Source organism: Scardinius erythrophthalmus (assembly GCF_964197995.2).
Source record: "Scardinius erythrophthalmus genome assembly, chromosome: 20".
NCBI lineage: Eukaryota > Metazoa > Chordata > Actinopteri > Cypriniformes > Leuciscidae > Scardinius > Scardinius erythrophthalmus.
In genome coordinates, this window is record NC_138240.1 from 4887354 (window position 1) to 4915278 (window position 27925).

A 27925-nucleotide genomic window follows, 5' to 3' on the forward strand; every position below is an offset into this window, starting at 1 on the left:
GATATCAAATACTGTGAGTGAAACGTAGTCATTATGTGCTAATTGTATGATTTAGTATATGAGGGGTGTTTTTACAGAGAAAGCAAAACTAAGCTAAAGTATGGCTCTTTATAATGACATTAAACATGCATTCTATGCTAACATACATCTGAAGAAAGGTACAACCTCCGGACATGAAACAGAAGTCTGTGCAATGCTAGAAACAATATATGCAAAAAAAAAAAAAAAAAAAGTTTGCTTCTCACAATTCCAAAATAATATTAATAATAATAATAGTTTTAAAAGTAAGGTGCATTTCATCTAGGAGAAGAAGCGAAAATGGAACAGAAAAAGTGCTGTAAAATCCTAAATGTTACATAAACAAAGAAGAACTTCCTCAGTTTGGTTCAAAATTTCTTTAGAATTGAGTTTCATCCTATCCTAATCATATATATATATATATATAATATTATATTATAGTTAATTACTAAGACACTCATTGTCCAATATCTAACCACTTTGCTGCATGGAGCCATAATGTGCAGTCCTTCTTTTTGATATTTTTGAGCTAATTCTCTGTTATTTTGAAGACTTTAGATTAGAAAACTAATGGAAATATTTCATGATGACATTGAGTTGAAATGTATGCAAGTTTTCTTTCCTTTCTTTGTTTCATAATTCAAAATATATACGTTTCTAAAACGTTTAACCCTCATCAATAGTGCTGTATCTGGTTTTAGAGAAACCTTTACGTATAGGAAAGACAATGTCGGAGTACTGTAATAAATAGCACGCAAAGCACGCAAACATCAGCAACCCATGCATTTGACACAACTACAGCCTGACGAGACATTATATAAATATATAGCAATCTATTAACTTTCCTGTCGGAATCATTTTTAAAACAGCAGCTCTATGGTATTAATCTATAACCACACAGTAAAACCAAACGCTACATTTGAAATGGTATGCTTTTTTTTTTTTTTGTTAGGGATCTGTGTCACAAGAACACAAGGCCACTATTTAAATTGTACTTAATGGGAAAAAGCAGGTAAACGTAACAAATTCCTTTTCTAATATTCTTTTCCTTGAGTTAACATCTACTCCAGACACTACACTGGACTGTGCTTTCAATATTCCCCAACAAATACATTTGTGCTTTATCCTCCCCACCAAAGAAAATGAAAAATAGAGCTTTCCGCTCTAGTTGCATTTTCTCAGGCACATCCGAAACGGTGATTAGGCTAAAACGAACTACTCATAATTAATATACACATGTGCGCTAAAAATACCAACAAGGCAAAAGGAAATAATACTACTGAATTCAATTGATCTTCACGGGCTGGAAATGTCATCTTGGCACAAACCCACAACTAGGAAGTTCTTTTCTGTCAGAGTTAAGCTAGCATGTTTTAATTCAAATGCTGCAACAGCTGCGTCCGACTCAAATGGAAAGGTGGAGATCGGAAATGTGGCCCTTTTTTCTTCAGCTCGCTTTCTTTACGTCTGATTTGCTGCTTCATTTTATGACACAAAAGGGAGGACACACTGATAGGACACCTTTTTGCTAGGGGTTGAGATGACATGACTATGAGGCATTTTAGTTCTTTCGAGAGCAATTTGATCAGAAAGTTTCACTTACTATGGCGTGTGACTTGTGCATCCATTACCACTCGAGTGTGTTTTTACATCCTACAAGCACTGACAAAGGAATAAGGGGTCTAAGTGAGTGCTAAGATATACTAATACAAAGATATAGTGGGAAATAAAAGGAAACCATAAAGAAAAAGGTTAGCAGAGAATTCATCCGGAAGCAAGAGAATTATCGCCTCGCGTCCAACCCACAGAGAGAACGAGACACAACAGCTGCCTTTTGTTTCAGTACGTTTACATTTTTGTATATTTTTGTTTCCTTTTTCTTTTTTCCTCAGTAAAAAAGAACGAAAAATCACTCGTCTTGCTGTGACCTCCTCCGCTTCTTCACACGCAACGCCGCCGCCGATCGGTCACTTAGTCAGTCAGCTCACTGGTTCGCTCACTTGTGTCCGGGACTCAACCGTTTCCTCTCGGCTCGGCCTCGGGACGGCGGAGGGAGGAACAATGTCTCTCATCTCCTTGCCTTCTCCCATCACAGTCGTCTGCTGCCCTCTCAGGTCAGCGGAGGCCATCTTGCTTGCGTTCTGAGCGTCCCTGCTTGAGGAGCTGTCAGTTCTCGCCTCCTCTCTGCAGGCCACGTGCTCCGCTTTCGGCCTGGAGGTGCTTAAGTCCTGGGGTTCGTTTTCCATGGTCGCAGGCGCCGGCGGCCCCCCGTGCGTGGAGTGACCCAGGGAGAGCTGGTGAGCCTGCGGAGTGTAGGTGGAGGGCGGCATGGCCTGCAGGTGGTGGTGTTGGTGGTGGTGATGATGGTGGTGGTGTTTAAAGTGCTGCCCTCGCTGATCTCTCTTCTTGTGACTCTTCAGTCCTCCGCCGCTGGTTGCCGTTCCGCTGCCGCTGCTGCTGCTGCCGTTCCCTGGGTCTGTGGATGCCTCTTTGTGCTTCCGGCCGGGATGCTTGTGAGGCCTCTGTCCTGTTTCTACCTCCTCACCTGTAGGGGTCACAGTTGATGTGATCAGTCGTTTTGCAAACGTCTCCGTCGGTGTGGTTCCAGAGGTGGTAGATCCCTCCAACTCTTCCAAAGTCTCTCGAGTTTTGCGTTTCTTGATAGGAAGCGCCCTCTCCTGAACAGGCTTTAAGGAAGACTCCTTCTGAGCTTTTTTCTTGGCCTCTGCGGTGAGAATGGCCGCGGCGGCGTAGGCGGCGGCTGAACCTGTCCCCACTGCCGACTGCGAAGCAGCTGCTGGCTTGCGGCCACGTTTTTTGGGGGTGCTCGGCGGTTCCTGTTCCGATTTCCGTTTGCGCCCTCGGCGCACTTTGGCAACTGCCGCTTGCCCCAATGGAGCTCCCGGTTCAGTTTTAGGGGCAACAAAGGGCATCTTTACAAGGAGTTTTCCCGGACTCTTTTCTACGACACGCTTTACCGCCACCCCTTCCGTAGCCTGCCGTACCTTGCCACTGCCTTTTGGGCGGCCCCTCCCACGACCGGAGGGTTTGACCACTTTGGGTTTCTTTGGCGGTCTCTTTTCTCTACGAGATGGGCTTCCTCGGCCCGTGACTGTGAAGTCAAAGTCATTGGGATCCGTGGTGGTATCGCCCACCTTTTGGAAGTACGCCATGAGCTCCACTTTGGAACGGAAGGCTTTCCCTTCTGGGCTGAAAAATAAAAACAAACACATTACTATGAAATGACAGTAATTTAATATCAATTTGAAAGAACATTTGAACTTGAGAAAGTCTATGTGTGCAAAATTTGCAACCATACAAGTACATCATACGCACCTGTGGTACAAATCGGAATATTTTCTTTGATTTCATGTCACAGCAACTTATTGAGTATGCTTTAAAATAAAGTATTGTGGGAACTGTGACACATCAGTCAGTGTTCAACAGCATGCACCCTTATTCATCATGTCAAATTATTTGGAAGAATAATAAACTTCACGTCCTTTGATTATTTAGCCATACAACAAAATCTTGCACCGCTCTCTCTTTCTACACATGCAATTCAGATTTATTAAATAACTAATGAGTTAATATATCAAGCTTCAAATACTGCTGGGACCAGTTACGCAACTTGCCTTGGCAACTAGCTGAAATAAAATATTTTTTTAAAATATACTTTAGATTTTATTTCCATTAAGGTTTATTTTATTTTAAGTAACAAAAATGTTGTTTAATGGTCTTAGTTTTAGCTGGCAATACTATACCCAGCTATAAATCAGCTGTAAATCTGTGATTAAGACTTTAGCAACAATAAAATGGGAGGGATTCTTACTTAAAACATTAGCATATTAGTACCGGTAAGTAACATTGGTATGACTTAGTTTGGGCCAAAACAATTTAATTCATAATGTTACAACTACATATACATATGGTGAGAGACCTCACTAGCTGGCTTTGGCATGATGGACAGAAGTACATCATGAATAAGGTTTGAATAAATAATCTATTATATATGTAAATAAAATGGATTTATTTCAGTCGAACGGGGAATATTGGACATCAACTGAGGCCGTATCTGGTTTTCCTGTGTTAACAGCTTTAGTTTTGTTGTGTTTGCAACATGCCGCCTCGTGAATCTTTTAATTAGTAGTCAGTGACTCTCCAAACACAGTAACGCAACTTTAATAATGACTGATTTGTTGCATCTGTCATTTGGAATGCAACATTGTGAAATGAATATCATCACAGTTGCCCTCAAAAAAAATCCTAACTTCCTGTAACTTGTACTAACTTGATCAGGTAGACATCAAATTTGCCAGCAGATCGGCCCGACTTGCGCTGTTTCAGCTTGCGCGTCCAACCTTGAGGCAGTGAAGGGTCGTCATACAGTGGGCCTCTGTCCCGAATGATGGAGCGCCGCTGCTTGGCTGATGCAGAAGATTCTGGAGCGCTGAGAGCGGCTCCAACTTCGGGGTCAATGGGTTCAGACTTCCCTGCCTCCGCCTGTTGTCCGACATCCCCCTGCGTAAAGAGGCGCGGGGGAGGAGGAACAGATACTGTGGCCTCGAGTTTTTCCACATCTTGCCGTTCCTTTTTGTTTTTCTTCTGCTTCTGTGTCTTGTCTTTTGAGCCCTCCTGGTCTTCATTCTTGTCCTCACCTCTGCTGACAACACAAGAGATAAGTGGCACACTGAGACAGGATGACAGTATTACGGGTCTGTATTCTAGTCAACCGCATGTCTAAATGTCTATGAGGTATTTCACTGGACAGAGTGCTGCGTTTGCATGTTAGCCATCATCAATTCAATAGTTTGGCTTCAAAGCATGCTCATTTTCAGGTCACACAAGTTCGATTAAATACCACCAGCAAGCAGGCGGGAAGTGGCCTGAATTTAAAGTGTTAGCGTAAAACTTAGCTGATGCAATTCGCATCTTTACATCTTTGGACGTCATCCTCAGGATGTCTATTTCGTAACTTCAGGATAAGTTCAATTTGATTTCTACTGTGCATACAGACACACGGAAACCACCCTGGAGGTGTAAAGAGGCTTGTGTCTAACAAAACCTCAACGTGGAGGCTGAATCATTGTGTCTTCAGGCGATGAAGGAATTTCCCACCTGTCTGAGGTTACTGATCAACTTTATTTTCCTTAGACTTTGCAGTTTAGTCTAAATACGTATGTTTTTGTCATGACCACATGGTGGCTTGGTGTTTGAGAAACGAACAATGAACAAAATATTAAAACCCATTAAAACATCACAACACAATAAACAAAAAATATACGTTGTGAATGTGAACTAAATAATTTCCGTATCTCCAGCAACTGAGATTTAAGAGAAAAAAATAACTAACCAAAATATGTTGCCTATTTATTTTTATATATAATTATTCTATTTATATTTGATTTCTTTAGTCATCATCGTACAGTACTGCTTCCCTAGTTTTGGGATACAAAACTTCCACAATAAAACCAGATTTAAAGCACACTGTTTTTACTAGATTTCCTTATCATTTAAGTTATTCTGTCAGGGTGGAGACTGGGATCATCGTAACAGAACCAGCATGTTCTTCTAAGCTCAAATGTTGTCACTTTCAATAATAGTGCAGTGTTAAAATTGAGAAGACAAAGTCAAGTGATGAACACATTCATGTGTCAAGCTGGAACGACTGGTTAATCTGTTCTTTTATGTTACACTCAAAAGTGTGTAACAGTCGAAAAAAAAGAAAAAAAAAACACCACAATCACACATTTAAAAAAAAAAATTAATTAAAGATTATTCAAGTTTCATGTGTACGAAATAGCACATCATTATACTATATTGCAAAGAAAGGTGCATATTTCAATTCTATCTAGCCGATTTTTGAGTATAGGATCATTCCGAAACTGGTGAAAGAAATGCATAAAAGAAGAAAGCAAAAATATGAAATGTCGTGAATGTATATTTACTGAGTAATTCACTGTTTTGTCGAGGGTGGTCAAAATTACAATTTTCACACACTCTCCGTATCTCTGGGATTGAACCCGGATAGGGCCTTTAAAATGAAGTGTTTGATAACAACCAAAATCTAAAAGGATATTAAAATATATCTAAATATATCTTGAGTTACAGGCATGCAAACTTGATGCACAAGTGCTTTTCCCCATTTTTGAACTGTCGCCGCTGGCATACAATGCAACAAAGATTTCTAAAGTCAACAGATTTAACTAAATGACCATGTGTAAATATAAAATAATGATGTTGCCATCTTTTTTAAAGTAATTTTTACCCCCCTGTAATTTGGCTCCAAATCTCATGTGAAAATTGTCATTTTGACCCTCCCTCTACAAAACATTGCATTACCCAGTTTGTCTTCAGAAAAAATATTAACAAAATCAAAAATTTGAGTCGGGAAAGCTTCTGAAAATTGGTCGATTTGACATGGAATGACCCTATACACACTGCTCACAGACAGTACGCATATTTTCAGTATGCAAGTGAAGTATAACTAGCATATTTAACTTGCACTATACAGCCTGAGCAAACTATGTGGAGTAGCATTTCCCACAATGCAATGTTTACCAGTTTTTCAGTTCCAGAAGCAGAAATCACATTTTCTCCACATAGGAATTGATTTGTAACAATAACATAAACATTTCAAGAGCTCAGTGACTGTTAAGCGATCATATCTTATATGCTTCTTCTTTTTAAATGATTATTATTTTTTTAATTTACATCTGAATTGCGAGTGAAAAAACGACACTATCCACAATCTTAAAATGAGATCCACACATGATCATTTATGTGGAAATGGAAACCGTGGTAAAAGAGTTCAGCAGCGACCGCCCACTCCCATAAAGCCCTGCAAATGACATGATCAAGTCTGTCTCTCTAATCTCAAAATACTTATTTATTTCCATATGAATATTCTGGAGTATACATAACTTAGAATGCAATGTTTTACTAAAAATCAATCAGTTTTAGTTCGCATGTTTGCCTTATTCAATCGTGTCATTCACAATGCTTTATTGGATGAGTATAATGTTGAGGGTCTAGCGGATCAGGCAACTTTGATATGATCTGAAAGCTTGATGATTGACAAGAGATAAAGAATCCTTCAACCAATCAGGATCAAGAAAGGTGATAGTAAAACATGGTTTCTTTCTAGTTGATATAGTTGATGTATTCACTTTTGAATAAAACAACAAAGTTAAATAAACATGAACAAACACGTCCCTGTCCTGCGCTACATCTTCAGTGACACAACATTTACTAGACTTATTGATTTAGTATATCTTTGAGAGCAAGTGTCATGAAAATACGTTTCTGCAATCACTTTGTTAATAAAGAATTCAAGAAAATACAGTAATAATAATGTTATTTTAGGCAAATCTTAAATTTATTTCATATCAGATGCCTGTTGTGCAAAAACAAAACTAAAAACTGCATCAATTCGTCACATTTGTTGCACATTTGTTGACATAAAACACTTTTGGCAAGTTCACATGCCCTGTGGTGTGACTAGCAAAACTCCATTCATAAATATCTTTTAAATATAAATATAAACTTCTACATTTCACATAAATACTATGCATGCAACTTTTATGACCTGAAAAATGAGAAACTACATGGAATATTTGTACTTCATCTAATATTTGTAAAATCAGTCAAAATGCAGGACCATTTATTGTGAAAGTTATTGTTAACAGTCACAGGACCTAATATAAACACTTTCCCTACACATTAAAATCTTGTTACTTCATTTTACAACTTAATGTTGTAAATTACAACATCATGTTGTGTTACATGCTCCATGAGTTTATCACGAGGGCAGATACTAGTTCATTTGGCATAGATAAGATTAGGGGTGGGCAATATGACCAAAATCTTATATCACCATATAAGTCGTTTTATTTCACGATAACGATATATATCACAATATAGTTATTTTTGCTTTAAATAAGGTTTTTATGATATACTATATTTTTCATAATACTAGGCTAAGTAAAAAAACAAAACACAAGCTTACTGAAGACAAGTAAACAGTCAGTGATAAAATAAGAACAAAGAAACTAATTACAAAAAAATAGGACAAAACTACAATAGAACAAAGAGATAAATTAAATAGACCTGAAAAACTTCTAGCACTAAATAAGAAATACTACATAAATGATAAAAAGTCAAGTCAAAAGTAATTAATGTACAAAATGTCTTCACTGTGTAAATTAAATATAAAAGTATTCTTATTAAAGTAACAAAAGTGATTCAGTCAGGAGTAATTCAGTCAGTTTGATTGACAGGTATATTAGGCTACTGTCACTTTAAGACCGAATGCACTGATAAACTCAACTGTTCACGTTCACTTAAGACATAAATGACTGTGGATACTTCCATTCTGACACATAAGTGTGTGTATTTGACTTGGTCAAGCCCAATAAAGTGTCAAAAAGTACAGTATTCACATGCTCTATGAGCAGCAGCTTCATACAGCGCACAATCGAACACAATACGAGTTCTCATTCGCTGCTTATTGCGCTTCAACAGTTTAAAATCACTTGTTTTAAAACAGCAATGCTTAAAAATGCATACAAAATGATAAGCTTTTATGACCACACAGCACAGCAACGTAACTGCAATAGAGACGATATAGTCCAAAATCTTTACCAGCTGACAAATTTCTACCGGTTAATTGTGTGTACCGGTATATCGCCCACCCCTAGATGAGATATTCTGTTCATTAGCCATGGAATAATTTATAGGTTTGACCTTATGCATGAACTAAGATGAACACCACCACACTGTAAGTTTTCTTTAAATCACAACTTATTGGGGGCAGGTCAATTAAAGAATCACGATGAAAGCTAATCGTTATTGGTCATTATTAAGTTTCACATTATTGTGAATGTTGACTATGCAATTTAACACTAAGTAAGAGCTTCACAGGAGACGGCGGAGGCCTTGAAACTCAGCTGGAAATCAATTAATATCTGCATTAGACAGCTCATGTTCTGATCTTACATAGTTCACCCAAAAATGAAAATAATCCCATAATTTACTCACCCACAAGCAATCCTAGGTGTATGACTTTCTTCTTTCAGCTAAACACAATCAAAGTTATATTAAAAATATTATCCTAGCTCTTCCAAGCTTTATAATGGGGAGTGAATGGAGCCTTTTTGTTTCTGAAGCTACAAAAAACACATCCATCCATCATAAAAGTAATCTATACGGCTCCAGACGGTTAATAAAGGCCTTCTAGAGCAAACCGATGCGTTTTTGTGAGAAAAATATCCATATTTATAATAACATTTCCCTTTAAAAATTCTAATTTTAGACTTCTAATTCGTGACCAGCGTTTTGTTTTGCTCTATCCTCTGCGCTTCAGCGTTCGTCAATACGTCATGCGTCGGGTCAGAGGTCACATTTCTGCCAGAACAAGACTCGCCAACGGCCGTTACCGTAAGCCAGTGATTATAGTTTAAAAAGTTATAAAAATGGGTATTTATCGAACAAATATGCATCACTTCGCTTCAGAAGGCCTTTATTCACCTCCTGGAGCCGTATGGATTACTTTTATGATGGATGGATGTGCTTTATGGAGCTTCAAAAACTCTATTCACTCCCATTATAAAGTTTGGAAGAGCCAGGATATTTATTAATACAATTTCGGTTGTGTTTGGCTGAAAGAATAAAGTCATATACACCTAGGCTGGCTTGAGGGTGAGTAAATTATGGGCTAATTTTAATTTTTGGGCGAACTATCCCTTTAAGAACAATTCATGAATAAGAACAAGTAAGATAAGAACAAATATACCATGCTGGACATTCATCAAGGATCATGTTTAGCCAGCATGGTTGAAAAAACATAAGTCAGAAAGATTATAACATGTTTATTGGAACTTTCTAATGAGTTACTATGATGAAAAATATATTTGCCCCATTTCAAACAACATTATAGTTTAGTGACTGCATGATAAACGTTAAAAAATCATAATCAGAATTAGATAAAACTATAAAATATTCCAAACTCAATGTCATCTAGACCAAATGACCCAGTACCTGCCCTTGTAATTCATGGAGCATGCAACAACAGCAGCAAGAAGTTGCACAGGATTCAAGTTCAGCCTTCGAGACATGTCACAAGTGTGTGTAAAAGACATGAGCAAGTGTGTTTTCCGTGTTACTCCGTTTGTGCAAAATAGCCTTGCGGTCGACCACACACACGCACATATAGACAAATATGATGCTGCTAGATCCGTTAGCTGGTTACCGGAAGTCAGCAGCTCAACAATATCACCAGTCTGCTATCACATGGGAGTGCCTTGTGCACTGCTAAAGCAAGCTGCTCACTATCTATTCCAGTTTCCACTGATGCATGAAGAACAACAGTCGCAAAAACAGTGTTTTGCACCTGGAGTTACATGGTTTGCATGCTGCAGGGGCAAAATGAGCAGCAATAACAACACAGACACACGCAGTGACATCAGACAGAGAAATAGCACATTGGCCAACTTGCTTGCATATGCAAACTTGGTACCTGATGATGTACAGCAACCTACACGGCGCCACACCACAACACTGAACTAAAACGCATCTTAACCTCGTTTCTAAGCACTTAGTCAAGTAATTCCACACCAGGACAGGCATAATCTATCTGGAGCAAATCTCATCTCGGTCCCTTGCCTTGTCCTGCAGCGCCACAAGCTAGCTAACTTACTTCAGTCTGCTGTTTTTGACAGCTAGCAAACACTTCGAATTAAACAACACGGGAGCGGCGTAACGTTCACGCGAAAGAGACACGAATATCAGCAAAACAAAACATGTGAGCGTCCAAACCCCCAGGCAGCCATTCGCGCTACATTTTAGAGGAGTTTTTCAAGTAACGCCAGAAATCGACAGCAAACACACATTGGGATAAAGCGCGCAGCTCTCGTGCCGCACAATGTGTCCGTTGATCGTGGAAAAAGAGCGGGAGAAATACGAGTGACGTATTCTTAACGCCTTCGCGGGCTAGCGCGGCTAACATTCCCCCCTCAGCCTGCCTGACAAAATATCACAGCGACGATCAAAACCTACGCCATCGCCGCTCGCGACGCCTGACATTGGAAGCCGTGACAATGGGAATGGATGCGGTTCACACTTACAGTCTCTCCTCTCCGCTCTCTGCGGCGGCCATTTTTATTTAAATAAATAAATTTCCAAAAAATCACGCAACATCTTTGTGGGTACCCCTCACCCTCCTCTCCCACTCCCTCTAACACAACACCATCCTTCGGACGTGAGTTCTCGCGAGAGGTGGGGTGGAAGGGAAAGGGGGTAACGAGTTCGTTCTCGCGAGAGCTGAGAAGTGGATAACTAGAGAGGGGAACAACGTCCAGGGCGAGGAAAGCTGCATTGCACACCAGAATAACAGTGCATAACTGTATTATTTCATTCTGTGATAAAGCCCTGTTTCCTTGAGATAAATTCATATCAAGGTTTTGAATGTGTTTTCAGATATTTTTGTCTTATTGTGATTAAAGTGCAGATTTTCAAAACCCTTTTCAAACAGGTCTGCACCTCATATAGGGAAGACTAGTCTTCCACTAATAAACAAGGAAACAAATTATGAATTAAATTAAAAAAAATTAAGTGAACAAAAAACTTTTCAAATTGAATATACATTTGCAGTTTTATCTAATTCACACACACACACACACACACACGCTTTGTTTGCATGTTTTTTGGGGACTTTCCATAGACATCGTGATTTTTATAGCTACTGTACAAACTGAATGCTATCCCTTTAGACTAGCCCTATACCCTAAAACCTACCCATCACAGAAAACTTTCAGCATTTTTACATTTTCAACAAAAAAACTAAAAAAATCAACTTAGTAGCCTATATGATTTATAAGCTGTTTTCCTTATGGGGACCAAAAATGACAAGGATTTCGGATATTGACAGCTAATATGGGGACATTTAGTCTCTAGGGTTTACCAGGACACCACACACACACACACACTCATTCTTGTACATCTATCTTTATGAGGACATTCATTGACACAATGCAATCTCTAGCCGCTTACCCCATCACAACTAAATGCCTAACTTAACCCTTAACCTAAACCTACCCTTAACCTAATTATAACCTTATCCCTAAAACCAAGTCTTGACCCTCAAACGGGCCTTTAAAGGGGTCTCAGAAAGTGAAGACTGGCCAAAATGTCCTCACTTTACTCTCTTTGTCCTCACTTCAATGGTCTAAAACTCAAACTGGTCCTCACAAAGATAGTTGTACAAGTACACACACACACACATTTGTGGCATGAAACAGATGGCGCAGGCTGATAAGTCTTTTACTCATTTGGTAGACCACATCATTATCTACATCGCACAGCTGATTGGTTGCTATTACATCAGCGTCCAATGAGCTGCGGCTCAACATTCAAACAAATACTGGGGTGTTGCTGGTACGCTTTCAAAAACCCTCCACCTTCCCCAGCTCCACCTGTATAGATCTGCTACAGCGATGTGTTATTTAATGTATGTTTCATGTGCAGTAGCAGCATGTCTTACATGCTCACAGCAATGTCTGTGAATGTATTAGCAGTAGCAAGTCTAATACTTGCTCTGCAGCAGCAGCGTAGCAGATCTACTCCGCCAAGACCAAATACATTAACATTGCCATATACATTACCACACCAGTCTCTATTACCATACCAATCTCCCGAGAGTTGTCATGACAGACTGACATTTTCATGTGAACAATCAGCAAGTGCCTGCTGTGGGATGTTTGCATGGTTGAAGTTTGTAATTATTTTTTTTCCAACTTCCTCTTTTGACACATGAATGTGATAATGAGGTAAGAAAAAAAATCAAAAGAGGAATTGAGAGTACTAGGGTTCGTCATGTTTTTTCTCACAAGCCTATAAAAGTGGTATATTGACAGACTTGGCAAAAAGCAGAAAATAAATACACAAATAACAGTTACCTTTAAAATGGATTCAACATCAATGCGCGCGATAGCATCAATAAACATTCTCATTTCAAATATATGTCCCGTCCATGTTTAGATTTTACATGGTAAGATTTTTAGAGATTTGGATTTCTGTTTTAGCTTTTGGAGTTGTTGGGATTGTTTTTTTTTTTTTTACATTAATTTGAGCTTTGTTTTGTCCCCCTGCAATCAGAAAACACTTGCTTGGGTACACACTCAACAACACTTGCTGTTGAAACAGTGTGAAACATGTAAAACAGTGAAAACACAATAAATCTGACAGCTAATGTCTTGAGAGGCACTAAATCCATAGGCCTACCCATCACGATAGATCAATGAAATAGAAAAAAATAAACAGATTACTGCACTACCAGGACATATAGGCCTATTGGATCCACATTTTAAATCTAGGGCATTTTTGTAATTTTCAATAGAAATTTTACAGCAAGCACTGCTTAATTTCTGACCTTTCCTGGAAGACACACAAAAAGTAGTGATGGAGTGATATAATGCGAGGCCTAACAGCTCTCCATTTTTAGATGCGGTGGTACAAAGTGGTACTTCCTTCTCAGTACCAAAAACATTTGTAACACATTTTAACAAACAATTACATTTTTGGTCCCAATGAGAAAAACAGCTTATAAATAATATTGATGTTTTTTGAAAATGTAAAAATGTAGAAAGTTTTCTGTGATCAGTATAGGTTGGTTCAAAAGTTGTTGTTTTTTTTATGTTTTTGTCTCATGCTCACCAAGGCTACATTTATTTGATAAAAAATACAGTCAACACAGTGTATTATTGAAATGTATTTTTTTCCTGTGATGGCAAAGGAATATATAATCAACAAATGCTTTAGTGAAGGTTGAACCTATATGGCCTATATGATGAATACATACAATTTCATGATTGTGAATGAATTTACACAAAATTGCTGAAATTAAACACATTTTACACAATATTTGACCCATAATTCACTCTCTCTCTCTCACACACACACACGCGCACATGTTTTATGGGGATTTTCCATAGACATAATGATTGTAGGCTACAAACTGTATAGCCTATTCTCTCCCCTTACACTAACCCTACCCCTCTTCTGCAAACGTATCAAATTGACTCCACATTGAACCTCGCGTGAACTAACGCAACCACAGGCCACATTCACTCAGCCTGTAGGCGGAACCACATCCATGGTTAATGAGACAAATGAACTGAACGCTCAACGCTGGCGTGGTGCGCGTGCTGTGAAGCTTTTGGGTTTTTGTATTAGTCATATAATACAGATTATTTATTTTAAATCACCTCTGTTGTGTGTTCATAAACTCCACGTGGTCTGCAATGTGGACCACGGCATTTTTGGGCATCGCAGTTGTTGTCTGTGCCGTGAGTAGCGACAGAAGTTTAGAGGACAAGGGCCGCGTGGAGTTACTGCGAGTGCGTGAACTGTCGCAGCAGCCGCGTTATGGCGCGTGTTGGTCTCGAGCGCTGGAGAAAATACAGTCAAGCTGCAAAGATTTCAGTGATGATGTGCAGAGCAAGATTGCCTTGTCCTTCACACACTGCCACCTGCAAAGGTCAAGAGCTCATTTTACTGGAATCAACTGAAACTCGTTGAACCATCTACGGTTGTTAGGTGGTTTAAGAAGATCTCGTAGCCTGGCCAAGCTGGTTTTCATCTGATCACCCATCCTGACTAATTCCCAAAACGCCAACAGATCAGACTGGGAGATCTGCAAACCAGTTTAGCCTCGTTTGAGCTCCATTTTGGCTAGTTTAGTCTGTCATCTATCTTTCTATATATCTGTCTATCGTTCTATTCGTATCTCTATTTATCTGTCTGTCTATCTATTGCTCTCTATCATCCATCCATAAGACATTTATCATAGTCTTTTCCCTGCTGTCTATGACTGTATCTGAACTGAACCAGTTGAGAAGCACTAGTTTAGCCACAGTGTTGTGACTTCATTGAACATTCAAATTTCCCTGTATTCTGTCTCTATTTATTGCAGGTCAGGTCGTAGTTTCCCAGAGTGTCCTGAAGGCAGTGATGTCAAAACCTGCACACAAGACATGGATCCTGTGGCCTTCAACACCTACACTGAGTTTTTTACCCATGCACACAGTATATGTCATTATTTGCAGAGTGAGCGCTGGCAACAAAGAGCTGAGAACACCATTTACAGGTACAAAGGTCCCTAGGTGCATATTTTGAATATGAAGGGTATTTATGTGTATAAAGTATTAATGTAAGCCGATGTTCATCTGTGTTTCAGGTTGACTGAGAGTTCAGCAGGGGTGGCGGAGCAGTTGGCATCTACCCAGCGGATGGCAGAAGATCTGGTTGTGGCCCAAAGTGCCGCGCTGAAATCCCAGGAAAGCATCCTTCGCAATGGAGAGGAACTCAAGAGCACCCTGCAGGACTCAACTCAAGGTGCTGGTTGCTATCTAAATGAGAAGTGAATATGCTTATGGAAGTGTGTCATTTGGTTTGGAATCACTGACAGTAAAAGAGTTAGCAATAAAATGTCAAAATATACATTTAAAATAGAAAGATAATACTGAGGTAATCTGAGAAACTTTCATGGCATGTAGTTAATGGGGATGCTACTAGGATGTTGAAATTCTGGCCAGTATATGGATGTATAATGTATTGAATAAAAATAACATTTATTTTAAGATTTGATAGAATTACATTTAACAGTATTATTAATGTTTTTAAAGAAGGTAATTTAAATGTGAAAATTGGGGAAATTAGTGTGCACAATGATTCAATATCAGTAATAAAAAAAAACCTACCTTTAATATTTGCTGATAATAACTAATATGTTAGCAATATATCCCTAGCAGAGGCGGCCTTTGCAATTCAGAGGCCTGTTTCAAAGAAACAGTTGGAGGCCCCCATATAAGAAATAAAAAGTCAGACAAGCATTTCATGCAGTGCGACTGCAATTTTTATTATTCAACAATGGTATCTCATATTTCACTCATAATAGTCTATTTATAAATGCATTGTACCTACCACTATCTACACATTCTATCTCTTTAAACCATTGTGAAATTCTACTTTTAAATATGAAACTAAACCGCCAGTAGGTGGCGGCAACTCATTGTCTTAACGAGTGAGTCATTGAATTATTCACTCAAACGATTCATTGAAAATGCCTGATTCATTCAGGTATGAGTGAGTCGTTGAGTCATTCATCAGAATGATTTGTTCAAAAACATGGATTCATTCAGTAAGGAAACATCCCTGTGTTGCTCGGAGACATGCAATGGCTCTGTTGTGGATTTGTTTGGAATTATTTTTATTGGCGAAATAGAGCAAAAACAGACAATAGAATGTAAGTCACCTAATATTAACTTATTGTTCATTGAACTGTTGTATTAAAGGAATGACATCTGCAAGCATGCTGATATTCTGGAAAACAGCACTCTTGCTCATATGATATTACTTAACTTGCTAAATCCTTTATAAATAGTAAAAACAAGAACTCGCACAGAGACCCTGGCGTCTGCGCGGCGTGATGGCGGGGGGTGGGCTTTTTTTCTAGCACAATCCAAGGCCCCCTTACATTTTATTACGGTTCTTGCAAGTTTCTGCAATTAATTAAATTTATTCTGCAATTAATTCGTGCTTAACCACTTAACATGCAGACTCCATTCCAACTGTTTTGTAGATCATTTTAGTCTAATTTGAGCATGTTGTAGAGATGAGGCAATCACTGCAAATAAAACTGAAGCATGTGCTTGACCTCAATTTGTCTTGTCTTTTACTTCATTCTTTGCATGTGTGCTATAATCCAAACTGAGCTAAAATGCTTGAATGTTTCAGGGCTGAAAGATGTATTTGCGGAGATGAGGCATTCTGCGCAGGAGCAGCAGGTGGCATTTGCGGAAATCTTTAACCGCGTAGCGTTCCTCCAGAGCTTCATCATGTCTGAGACTCACACGTTTAGTTCCCTCTTCTACAACGCTCTGGGCATTGGCGCCTCTTATCTTCTGACCTCTGTGCGACGTACAGCTGGAGCCAGGTGAGTATAAACCTGTCAGTCAGTGCCGACAGTGCTTGTAGAATAGATAATGCTGTAGAAATAGTCAAAAGATTATAATTTTTTTCCCGCTGAGTTTTTTTGCCAAAATATAAATGAGTTTTTCATGACCTTTTCAGACCCTTTTCTGAAGAATTAAGTGGCCCTTTTCTGTGTAAATCTCTATGCATCTGAAATGAGAAATGGTCCTTCACTTTTAGTCAGAAGCTACAGGTTTTGTAACAATGTTGTTTTTAACTGTCATATCCTTCCATAACTGCCTGTATTATATTGTGAGATGATCACAAAACAATCCACACTGAAATGTGCCATTCAGACTGTTAAAGGGGTCCTATTATACTTTTTTACTTCTTCAACTTTCTTGTGTAATGTTGCTGTTGTTTCTTATTCTTAAGAAATAGTGATTCTCTATTCTTCTGGGAACGTACACACCACAGAATTCCTCATTTAAATAATTAAAAGCATGTGCAAAAATAAAGAGCGAGGCCTGGTTAAGTTGCGTTAGTAGTGTGTTGAACCTCACGGTTATGGTAAGGGGCGTGATATTTCCCAAACATGCTCAAAGCGGTGGATGAATCACAACACACTGGTCCAGCAGACCAATCAGAGCGCATCGCACTTTTTGGAAGGAGGGGCTTCATAGAGACAGGAACTAAACGGAGCGTTACAGCACTGGTTTGGCTGATTTCCCCTCATCAGAGTAGGCACCGTGTGCATATGCTCAAATGTGTGCATCTGTCAGACATCTGGGCCCAGTTGTTCAAAAGGGTTAATCTGGATCAGAATAATTTTGGGCCGTTTTACAAAGCAAAATTGGATAATTTCACAATGCTATGTAAAGAACAACAGGTAGAAGAGTCAGTGTGGGTGTTTTTATTTGAAGAGAAGGAAAACAACGTAAACAAACAAACATCCTCCTTCAATTTCCTTTAAACAATCAAATAAAGGGACATGGAGATGGAGAAAAAAATTAAATGGGTGGAAAATTATATATTTTAACGCTTTTTGCTTTCTCTTGCAAAAGTTTTGCGTTCCCCAAAGAAACTTTGCGTACATTCGCAAAGAACTCAAAAGTTTTGAGAGTGAACGCAATGTTTCTTGAGAGAATGCAAAAGCATTAAAATGAATTTTTCCTCCCATCACCATGTCCCAGTAGGGTTTCCGTAGCCATGTGATCCACAACAAAAACAAACAAATATACATGCAACAAGGGATGCAATTGTTAGAAACTACTTGACTTGACTTATGTCTGATGATTGTACCAATGTTGTTTATATACAGCGATTTAAAAAAAAAAAAATATATATATATATATATATATATATAATTTTTTTAATTTTTTTTATTTTTTTTATTCATTTAGTTTGATATTGACAGTTGTTTAGGGGATAATTTTATGCCAATTTTTTTTTTTTTTACTGTACTGTTAATAGGGAGCCTAATGTCTACTTCTAATTTATCTCTTTAACGGTTAAACAGAGCAAAATAAAATTCTAAATGTGTGTATACATTACATGATACGAATGTTGTATTTTTTGACCCGTTTTAAAGTTTTATTACTTTTTTTTTTTTTTTTTTTTTTTTTTTTTGCTGGAATCCACTATTCTGCTGGGATCAGGATAATCCTGTATTTTATAATTTTCTTGGATCAAAGGTCCAAATTTAGGATTTAAGGATTTTAAATTTAGGAAGGTCCAGGATTTAGTAATCCTACTAAAATGAACAGCACAAACTGATGATTTGATTCAGATCAAAACCAAGATTGGTGCCTGGTTTCACAGACAAGGCTTAAGCCTAGTCTCAGATCAAAATGCATGTGTGAGCTGTCTTAACTGAAAGCAACTTGCACTGACATATCTTTAAAAAAATACACACCAGTAATGTAAGACACGTTTAAAGGCACTTAAATGTCCTAATTCACTCAAGGCTTGCTCCTGGCTTAATCTAAGCCCTGTCTGTGAAACCAGGCCTAGATTTTGTGATTTAATTTTCTTTTAAACAACCCATTTTCAAGATTTGATCCAACTGATAGCCGAAATCTAATCAGATTACTTTTGAACAACTGGGCACAGAATCTTCTGCAAGTTTGGAAAAAAAGCTTATTTCCAATAAATTGTCTCTTTGGACTGGGAGGATGTTTTGAAGTTTGAGTTTGTTTCTCAGTACAATGACCTTAAAGGAGAACTCTTTTTGTACATTTGGAGTGCTGTCAATACAGAGAACAACGACAAAAATCGGTGTTGCCTACACCGAGTTATTCTATTTTTAAAATTTAAGTTCACGAGTTCACAAGTTGTCGAGTTCACGCGCGTGATCATAGGTAACTAAACCTATGCGCGTGAACTCGGCAATCGACTACTTTGGACTTCAACCGAAAACAGGATGTAAACACAGGTATTTGCGCTGGCTTAAATAACATCATTTTTATACATATCTTTCACATCTACTGCAGTCAGATTCACTCGTGTTCACTCAGAAGGAATCACTCACATTAGCTGTGCACTTGTAATAACACATCAAGGATGTTAAGAGGCTAAAAGCAGGTTTAAAACTTGCCCCATTGAAGTTAACAGGGTGCAAATTTTAAAAAGAGGATAACACGGTGTAGGCAACACCGATTTTTGTCGTTGTTCTCTGTATTGACAGCACTCCAAATGTACAAAAAAATGAGCTCAATGTTAAAATTGACCGGAGTTCTCCTTTAATATTGACCTTTTTAATAGAAAGTACTCCGACATTGACATTGATGCATCATGTTTCATTTTAGATTTTTCCTTTTTGGGCTCGTGGCTTTGAATATATACCTTGAAAGGATGATCTGTAAGACGGTGTTGGAAAATGAAGACCATGGTTTTCAACAGATGGTAAGACTAATGCATTATACTGAATGTGTTAGAATTGGTCCAGAAATGTATATGGTATAATCTTGATTCTTGTTTACATGACTAATTTACGGTCGGGTTTTTTAACCATTGTTTTGATCAACTTTGTTTTTGTTTTGTTTCTGTGAGTGTGATAAAGAGGCTGAAGTTTGTCTTTCTTTCTTGCTATTGAACATTAAATGCTCCCCTCTTCTTAAAATCTTTTTTTAATCTGTTTTGTGCAGTGTTACGGAGTAGTTGTACTTGGGCCTAAACCATGGTTTACTTTCTTGCACATTGTTGATATGTACAGTTGCAATCAAGTTATTCAACCCCCATTGCAAATCAAGTTTATTGGCAAACTTTACAGACGTTCAGCTGTTTGCAATGAACAATGAATTTGGTTCCCCAAATTCAACTGAAAATGCAACTTTTAATGACTTCCGCACTTACAAAATTCTATCAAATTCTCTGTCCCTTGCATTAGTATGATAATTGCATAAACAAGAGTGTTGCACTTGATTTGATTTCTTTAAACAGCAACAAAAACCTCCCTGGCGCCCTGATATATACTTTTTTTTAATAAAAAGTCAAGCGCCACCGTTGCCTAGGTTTAAAATGTGTGGAATTAAATAATAAAAAATGAATCTGCATACTGTCAATCATGGTTTTATTGGGATTTTTTTGCATAGGAGAAAATCACTTTTTTAGTTGGGCTTCTAAGAAAAACCATGGTCCTTGTCGGCTGCCTTGTTCTGCTGTACTTTTCTCTGCGCTACCGGAACATCAGCCGAGAGAGTCTTGAAATCCTCAAGGAGCTCAAAGAGACCCGCTCTGATCTTCAGCAGGCCTTGCAGAAAGCAGGTATCTCCAAGAGAGCAGGTTCATTGATATTTAAAGGGTTTAGTTCCAGAATCTGTTCTTGATCTTTCATGTGATACCTTCTAGAATGTATCTCGGCGTCTGTGGATGAATGGAAGAGATCCAGACGAAAACAGTGGGAAAGCAAGTGGGAGGAGAGAGATGACAGTTTAGTGATTCTGCATCCCTCTAGCGTCGTGAGTGCGGCCCTGTCGACATTCTCTCCGTCTCATGACAGTAAGCACTGCTTCCAAAAGTGTTGACATTTTAATCTGAGCAGGAGTCAATCTGCATGTTTCACAAGGTGACCTGTGCTCAGATGGTGATGTAAATTTGTTTTATGAAAGATATGCAGTTCAGCATTATGTAATATGGATTAATATTTCAGCTATCACTCTGATATGTTGAACTAGCCTTAAACAGGGTTTCTGTGAGTCTTAATTCGCCTTTACACAAATAAAGCTCTTAAATCAAAGCAGAAAGTCATGGGATTAAATGTTGCATGCATTGCTTCCTTCCTCAGTGTTTTTGTCCTGATTCCAATACGAATATAGAAACGTCTTTAAATCAAGGTGCATTTACTTGAGATGCAAATGTACAATGAAGTCTTGGCAACCTGAGCAAAATCAAGTGAGTTTATACTTGAAACAAAAACAAATATCTGTCAATGAGTTATGAAAACATCCCTATGAATGAAGCTGATTTTTCTGAGTGCATTAACAGATATTTGTTCTGGTTTTAATTATAAACTTGGTTCATTTTGATCAATTTCACAGAAAGCAAACTTTATATTTTGTTATTTTGCATATCATGTAAATGTATCGTTAGACAGTTTATTCCTTACATTTTCTTTACTTGGTAGTTTTTAATGTTGTTTATATGTCTGTGTGGTGTTTTTGATATGCTTTGAGACAAACCAAGTGCAAATTCATAAGTCAACACCATTGCTGAGTATTTTCTCCTTAAAACAGTCTCAAAATCGCGGTTTGAAATCAAGTCACAACTACCTTGCAACCAATCACATCAACTTGTGATCGTCAACCAGTGAATCTGTGAGCTGGCGTGAGTGGAGGCGGGGCTCATTTGCATATTCATAGAACTGCATATACTAAATGAGGCAAGGGTGTAGAGTTGCAATCAAGCTATTTTAAGGCGTGAAGATTTTTTTTTTCAGGGAAAAATGTTTAAATATGTCATTTTGGTGATCAAAGAAGAGTTTTAAGTGATACAATTATTGACTACAGGAAAATTACCTTAATAAAACCTGCAGAAACCCTGTTAAATGAATCCTAATTTCAAGGCAAATTTGTATTGTCATCATCAGCCAGACATCACGAGACACAGTGCACCTCAGAAGCCCTGAAGAGACGTCAGCGGCGCACCTCAGGGTCTCGTTCGCGGATGTCTTCCGCCACGGTCTACAGTGTGCTGGTAGATGACAATGAGGTACTGTAGCACAACAATACATCATTTGTATTCATGTTTCAGGGATATTTCTTCATTATTTAGTCATTATTTACTCACCCTAATGTGGTTTCATTTCAGGAAGTTTGTTATTAAATAACTTCTGGAGGAAGTTTTTGATAATGGGCCCTTTAATACAAAGTTCTGTCATGAAACTCTAACAATTGTGCATGTCTGTGTTTTGATTGCAAATGTCCGTTTGCTAATATATTTGCATCGTTTCCCCAGCAGCCGAGATATAGCCTGAGAAGTCGGAAATCTTTGTGCGGTTCAGAAGTTAGCCGAGTGAAGGACTGATGCAGAATATCTGGAAAATGTTTTATTGCTAATCACTGGACCAGATCTTTGGATGGCAGAGATGCCAGATCATCAGAAAGAACTGAACCCTTTGAAAGGTCAGAGAGATCAAGGACGTTTCATCGGTTCTTAATGTATGTTGTTTTTATTGTTTTATTTTTACATATCCAATAAATAAATTCCAGTGAAACAATTTTAGAAACTGTCGGTTTTAACTACTGTATCAGAAAACCTGTTCCCCTTTACTACGAGTATGACAGGTAAATTGTTTATCTGACTTTCTAAGCAAGACTGACATCTAATGGTCAAACTGTGTAATTGACGCCACCAATTATAGAAAAGGCTCAAACCACCTTCCTAGTCAAATACTGTAGTTAGTGGTGGGTAGGTCCCTTTTGCTCTTTTAAAGTCAAACATGGTTTGAATTCTGTACTATATGACAGATGCAGGAATAGATTTGAAATCATCTGAACCTCATTATACCTGCAATGATGATAAACATCCAAAAAGCGCATTGCATAGAGAGACGTGTGAAGAGATCCAGTCCTGCAGCTGGACAGAATCTACTGGCTCAACTCAACTTGTATAAACATTACAGAGTTTGATGGCGCTCTTTCCACCCATAACATGTTCATTTATGGGAAAACACACTCAGAAGGTTCACACTGCTGACAGAAAGGCAAAGGGTCGGGGTAATGTCAAAAAACCTGTCATGGGCTTGTCAAAAGTTATTTTTTACTCTGAGATAACAAGAATTGAAAAAGATATTAATTATATTGCTTACAGGAAATGACATCTTTTGGTTAGGCCCATTGAGTTTTTTGTTTTTACACATTTTCATGACAAATTGAGTTATTAAATTAATGTTGGACAAAAAAAATTTTTTTTATACATATTTAAGAATGCGATTGGACATGTTGTGCAATTCAAACATTACTAAGTTGAATCTTAAATGCAGTCATAATTCATTTACACGATGAATCATGTGCCATAAAAGGTTATATGACAATGGATTGCTGTTAACCTAATGACACCCAATTATATCCGCCCAAATGCAAAACTGGCTAAAAGTTGAATCGGAGGTTTTTTTTTTCTCCCTCTGAAACCTCTTCAACTTGAGCTACTGGTGCAATGTAGGTCAAATGGGACGAGTCCATGTTTACAACCACTTCAGCTCTATTCCAAAATCCACATATTTTTATGGGGTGTAAATGTTTAATTTATGAAATATAAACGATCTTCCCGATTAGGACACATGAGTTTCTTTTCATGAAGGGTGAATGTTCAAATCCTTTGAAAGTCTTTCCTCTGCCTCAGATTTCAAGCACAAACCCTTAGGAAAAGAAAGGGAGAGAGGGAGAAAAAAAATGAGAAACAGACTTTGGGAAAAGAGGAGAGAGAGATGGAGGGGGTTGAAGCTCGGTTTCATATGTCCTGGTGGAGGAGGAGAAGGAGGAGGTTTTCAGTTTAACACACTTTGGCGTTGTCGAGTCCCACAAAAGAACGGACGAGCAACCGGTGGAGAGCGACAAGAGCGGAATTGTAACATTGTAACAATGGAACGTTGCGACAATGTAACATTTGTTTAGCGTTCGAATCCCGCTTTAAAGACGCCGATAGTCGGAGGAGTTTTCAAACCGCGAATGTGAATTGTGTTTAAAGCAGCTGAGTGTGCATATTTTTGGATACGGTTATTCCGAAAGGAAACGGAGGGGAAACCCGTTGGAATAAGAACGACAATATGCGGCGCCTTAAAGAAGAAGTTTAACGGGAAAGTTCGTTTTAAAACGCGAATGTCACTAACAGAACCAATGTCGTTATTCAAAGCTGTTTTGCATAGGAAACGTCACGTAAAAATGTCAGTCTCTTCTGATGTGGATTCATAACGTCTGTACGTTATTCATTGCGTCTGTTTGTGTACATTCTGTGAGCGCCTATGAGGATGACCGTAAGACTGCAAATGGCATAAGAGGATGATTGCTTTTCATAAAGGTCACTGCGTATTGGGAGTTCTTTATATCACATTTGCTTGGACTTGTGTGAGGTTCTGGTTAAACTGATCGTTGATGGCTGTTTCTGTTGCTCAAAGCGACTTGGATCGGATTGACTCTCCACCGGCTGATCAGGGGGGGATCGATCTGCCTTATCCAGCATCTACAGGAGGAGGAGGCCGTCGGGACACAAGAGTGGCTGGTGGTTTTGCACCTGGACTATTTTGAAGATACGGCTTTTATATCTGGACCTGGAATATAGAGCCCGTTCCCTGGAAATAGCTCGCATCTTGTGCCCTATATGCCTGCGTGAGGGTTTTGCAGGCAGGGATGCAGCTGAATCGACCCAAGAGCGCGCATCTCATCAGCTCCTCCAGTCCGCACAATTCATCCTCCTATTCCAACCAGTTCAAAAGCATGCGCTTCTCTTACCACATCAGCAGCGGCTTATCCAGTCCACAGCCAGCCCTGCGCAGAACAGGTGAGTCTGGGTCTTAAATCACACTATAAATATGCTCTGATCCCAATTTTACTTCCTTATAGCAAGAGTGTTTTGGTTTCTCGTGCAGGACTGCCAGTGCCAAAGCATCATTACACATAACAGACACTGACACTGATGCATGCAAACGTAGATGTGTCAGTGACAAATAAGGATGAAGGAGAATTCTTAGAAAAATTTAAGCTTAAGGTGCCAACCTCTTGGGAAAGTAATATTTGCATTGTTGTGTTAATATTTTTGTTGTTTAAGCCATTTTCTACAAAAAAGTGATTTATTGCCTCTATAAAAATGTCAAGTGGTGTAACCATCGTTTTCAAATATATTTGTTCAAGTTTGAATCATACGTTTTTCTTCAAGATTACTGTATTTAACCTGAACGCGACTTTTCAAAAAAAGGGTGAAAAATATGTTTTAATATCACAGTCATGAGGTCCTGTCTGTTTTGATGGTTTTCTTGTCACATGATGACAAAATGAATTCCTGTGTGTTGGTTATGCCACACTGACTTTAATTTGGGTGACATTTTTTTTAAATGATGAAATATTATGCCATACTTTTTTTTTTTTCAAGAATATCAGCCTTTTAATATCAATCTGTATGGTTACATCACCTTGACCATTTTTACTTAAACTTTTTAATTTACTTTTTGCTTTAAATGATTTTTAATTTTAACAAATAATTTTTTTTTGTGTGTGTGATATAGTTGAGTTGCCTTTTAAGTGTGTATTTGATGGACTTAAACAACAAAAACCAGCATCACATCATTGATCCAAACGTAGATAAAAATCTGATAAAAACCAAAGCTTGCAGGTTAAAACCCCACAAGGGTAGATACACAAACTATCCGTTGTGTCCTTGAGTAAGACACTTAACCTCCAGGGACTCCAGAAGGACAGAACATGTAGTAAATGTAGGATAAATTAGTGTATTATGGATTTTTTTTTTGTTAAAGTTCTACAATTTACTACAATTGTTACCTCAACACTCCAGAACAAAAAAATCACACTTCAATCAATCACGTAACAGCCCGGCATGACAATGTTGACAACAGATATAAGTAATATTCATATAGAGAAAATGTGCCCAACATTGTGACACATTACCCTAATTCATCCAACTGTAAATTGGATAAAAGCTTCATCTAAAGGGCAAAATAGTAACGCGTTTGTGTTGATGTAAACCGAAACTTAGATGTTGAATACTTGGAATGCTTGATGTTGAAATGCTCTTGACTCCGGATGTCTTTAAGACTAGAAAAATGCCACCACTCCAGTCCTTGTGTCTAGTATATTGTGTAGGTGGTTGTACGGTCGAGTCCCAAAAAAATCAACCTTTACACTATATTAAGCTGGTTTTAATGATTACTGGAAAGAAATCAGCATTTGTCTTATTTATCCTGACCTGCACAACACTGAAGTGCTCTGAATGAATGTGCTTGAAGACAAGGTCATCAGTCACAGTGGCATAATGTATTATCCTGCCAGCGCACGTTTGTCTCAGAGGACAGCACGTCACTAAATCAATGCCCTACCAGCAGACTGACATTTTCATGTGACTCCCATTCAAAGGAGATCATATAAATGTATAAAGAGCATGTGGTGAATATCTTGATGAAACCGTTTGCAGTAGAGAAAGGGTGTTTGTGATGCAGTTCGTCAGATGTTGTGCATGTAATGATATTCACATGCTCCGCTGCTCACTTGCTGATAAGGCAACAGCAGAGACCTTGAAGCGAAGCCTCGTCGTCCTCGTGTGTCTTTTTGAAGCTACGCTGCCATGTTTGTACTCGACTGTGTGGTTACTTGAGGTTCTGTCTGTTTTGGATATTTACTCAAGCACTGCACTGTGAAATCCAATTAAATGTGTCTGGAGTTCAGTTCAGTTCAGTGGGTTGCATGTGTGCTGACCACCATACTCTACTAGTGGCTTTTAGAAACGTGGCTGATGCACTGGAAGGCCAAACGCGTGAAGCGCCGTCCCTGATGAAGGTCTTCTTTAATAACTAGTGGTGTTTGCTCAATCCATTACTGTTGCTCATGGTTTGGGTTAGGGATTTGTACAAACCCTTGACATTGGTGATTGTCACTGTTTGCACATGAATGGTGCTTTAAATTGTGTGGGTTACATAGCTATTGTTCTGCAGTGCATGATGATATCTTGTGCAGTCAGTCTGTGTTTGAAGAGCACATCATGAATAATCTGATGTTGACCTTAAAGAAGGGAGAATAAACGTGGAGTAGAACTGTTGCTGACTGAACACAAGAGGATCAAATGAACCTGGATTATAGAGCGCGCGAACGAGAACAGTTTCCATTATCACTCATAAAAATAGCATGTAATTTTGAAGCATTTTTATCCTCATTGCATATGACAGTAACAGATGGGGTCGTGACTCGTGGGGGTTTTGTTCACACGTTTAAAGTTATTACTATATAACTGGATCAGATATGTTTGATCGCTCTTAGAGCGATAGATTTGCTGTTTAAAAGAGGCCTAGCTGGAGACATCATTGAATGGGTTTAATCATGTGCATTCTTAGCATTGATTTTAATCAAAAGGTTGGGGTTTGGAAGAGTCCCTTCGGCTCACAAAGGCTGCATTTATTTGATCACTAATGCAGACAAAACAGTAATATTGTGAAACAGGATTACACTTATGTGTACTATTTGAGTAATTTATTCCTGTGATCAAAGCTGAATTTTCAGCCCGATGCCCGACGCATTGCATGGACCTGACTAATCATGATACAGTTCACAGAGACGGTGAGTATCTAATAAATTACCCAGACCTACAACATACATAAAAAGGATAGCTCTGTATAGTTCAGACATGACAAATTTCCGAAAAAGATAATAAATACATAACAATAGAACGAATAAAATACGAAAACATAAGAAATATACACAGTAGCTCGTCACATGCTAAT

At 38.4% G+C, this 27925-nt stretch overlaps 3 protein-coding genes across 5 annotated transcripts in view; 2 read left to right on the top strand and 1 right to left on the bottom strand.

Annotated features, from left to right (window-relative positions):
- Positions 1 to 652: 652 nt before the first annotated feature.
- On the bottom strand, positions 653 to 11277 carry mecp2 (methyl CpG binding protein 2). The gene is made up of 3 exons (XM_081349485.1): positions 11142 to 11277; positions 4310 to 4678; positions 653 to 3228 (listed from the first exon to the last, which is right to left on the bottom strand). The coding sequence occupies exons 1-3, from the start codon at positions 11171 to 11173 to the stop codon at positions 1998 to 2000; spliced, it is 1632 nt and encodes a 543-aa protein (XP_081205611.1). The 5' UTR covers positions 11174 to 11277; the 3' UTR covers positions 653 to 1997.
- A 2836-nt stretch (positions 11278 to 14113) lies between these two features.
- On the top strand, positions 14114 to 22706 carry LOC308680984 (uncharacterized protein). 2 transcript variants are annotated; one of them, XM_081349487.1, is made up of 9 exons: positions 14114 to 14551; positions 14987 to 15160; positions 15251 to 15408; positions 16810 to 17008; positions 19794 to 19890; positions 20580 to 20751; positions 20836 to 20985; positions 22073 to 22194; positions 22444 to 22706. In XM_081349487.1, the coding sequence occupies exons 1-9, from the start codon at positions 14316 to 14318 to the stop codon at positions 22507 to 22509; spliced, it is 1374 nt and encodes a 457-aa protein (XP_081205613.1). In that variant the 5' UTR covers positions 14114 to 14315; the 3' UTR covers positions 22510 to 22706. The 2 variants fall into 2 exon arrangements, with proteins under 2 accessions (XP_081205613.1, XP_081205612.1); XM_081349486.1 differs by having other exon boundaries at positions 22441 to 22696.
- Positions 22707 to 24021: 1315 nt separating this feature from the next.
- The window catches only part of fgd1 (FYVE, RhoGEF and PH domain containing 1), a 46421-nt gene continuing 42517 nt past the window's right edge, over positions 24022 to 27925 (top strand). For both annotated transcript variants that reach the window (XM_081350027.1, XM_081350028.1), the window contains exon 1: positions 24022 to 24981. In XM_081350027.1, the coding sequence (XP_081206153.1) occupies positions 24831 to 24981 (151 nt within the window). In that variant the 5' untranslated portion in view covers positions 24022 to 24830. The remainder of the gene's footprint in view (positions 24982 to 27925) is intronic.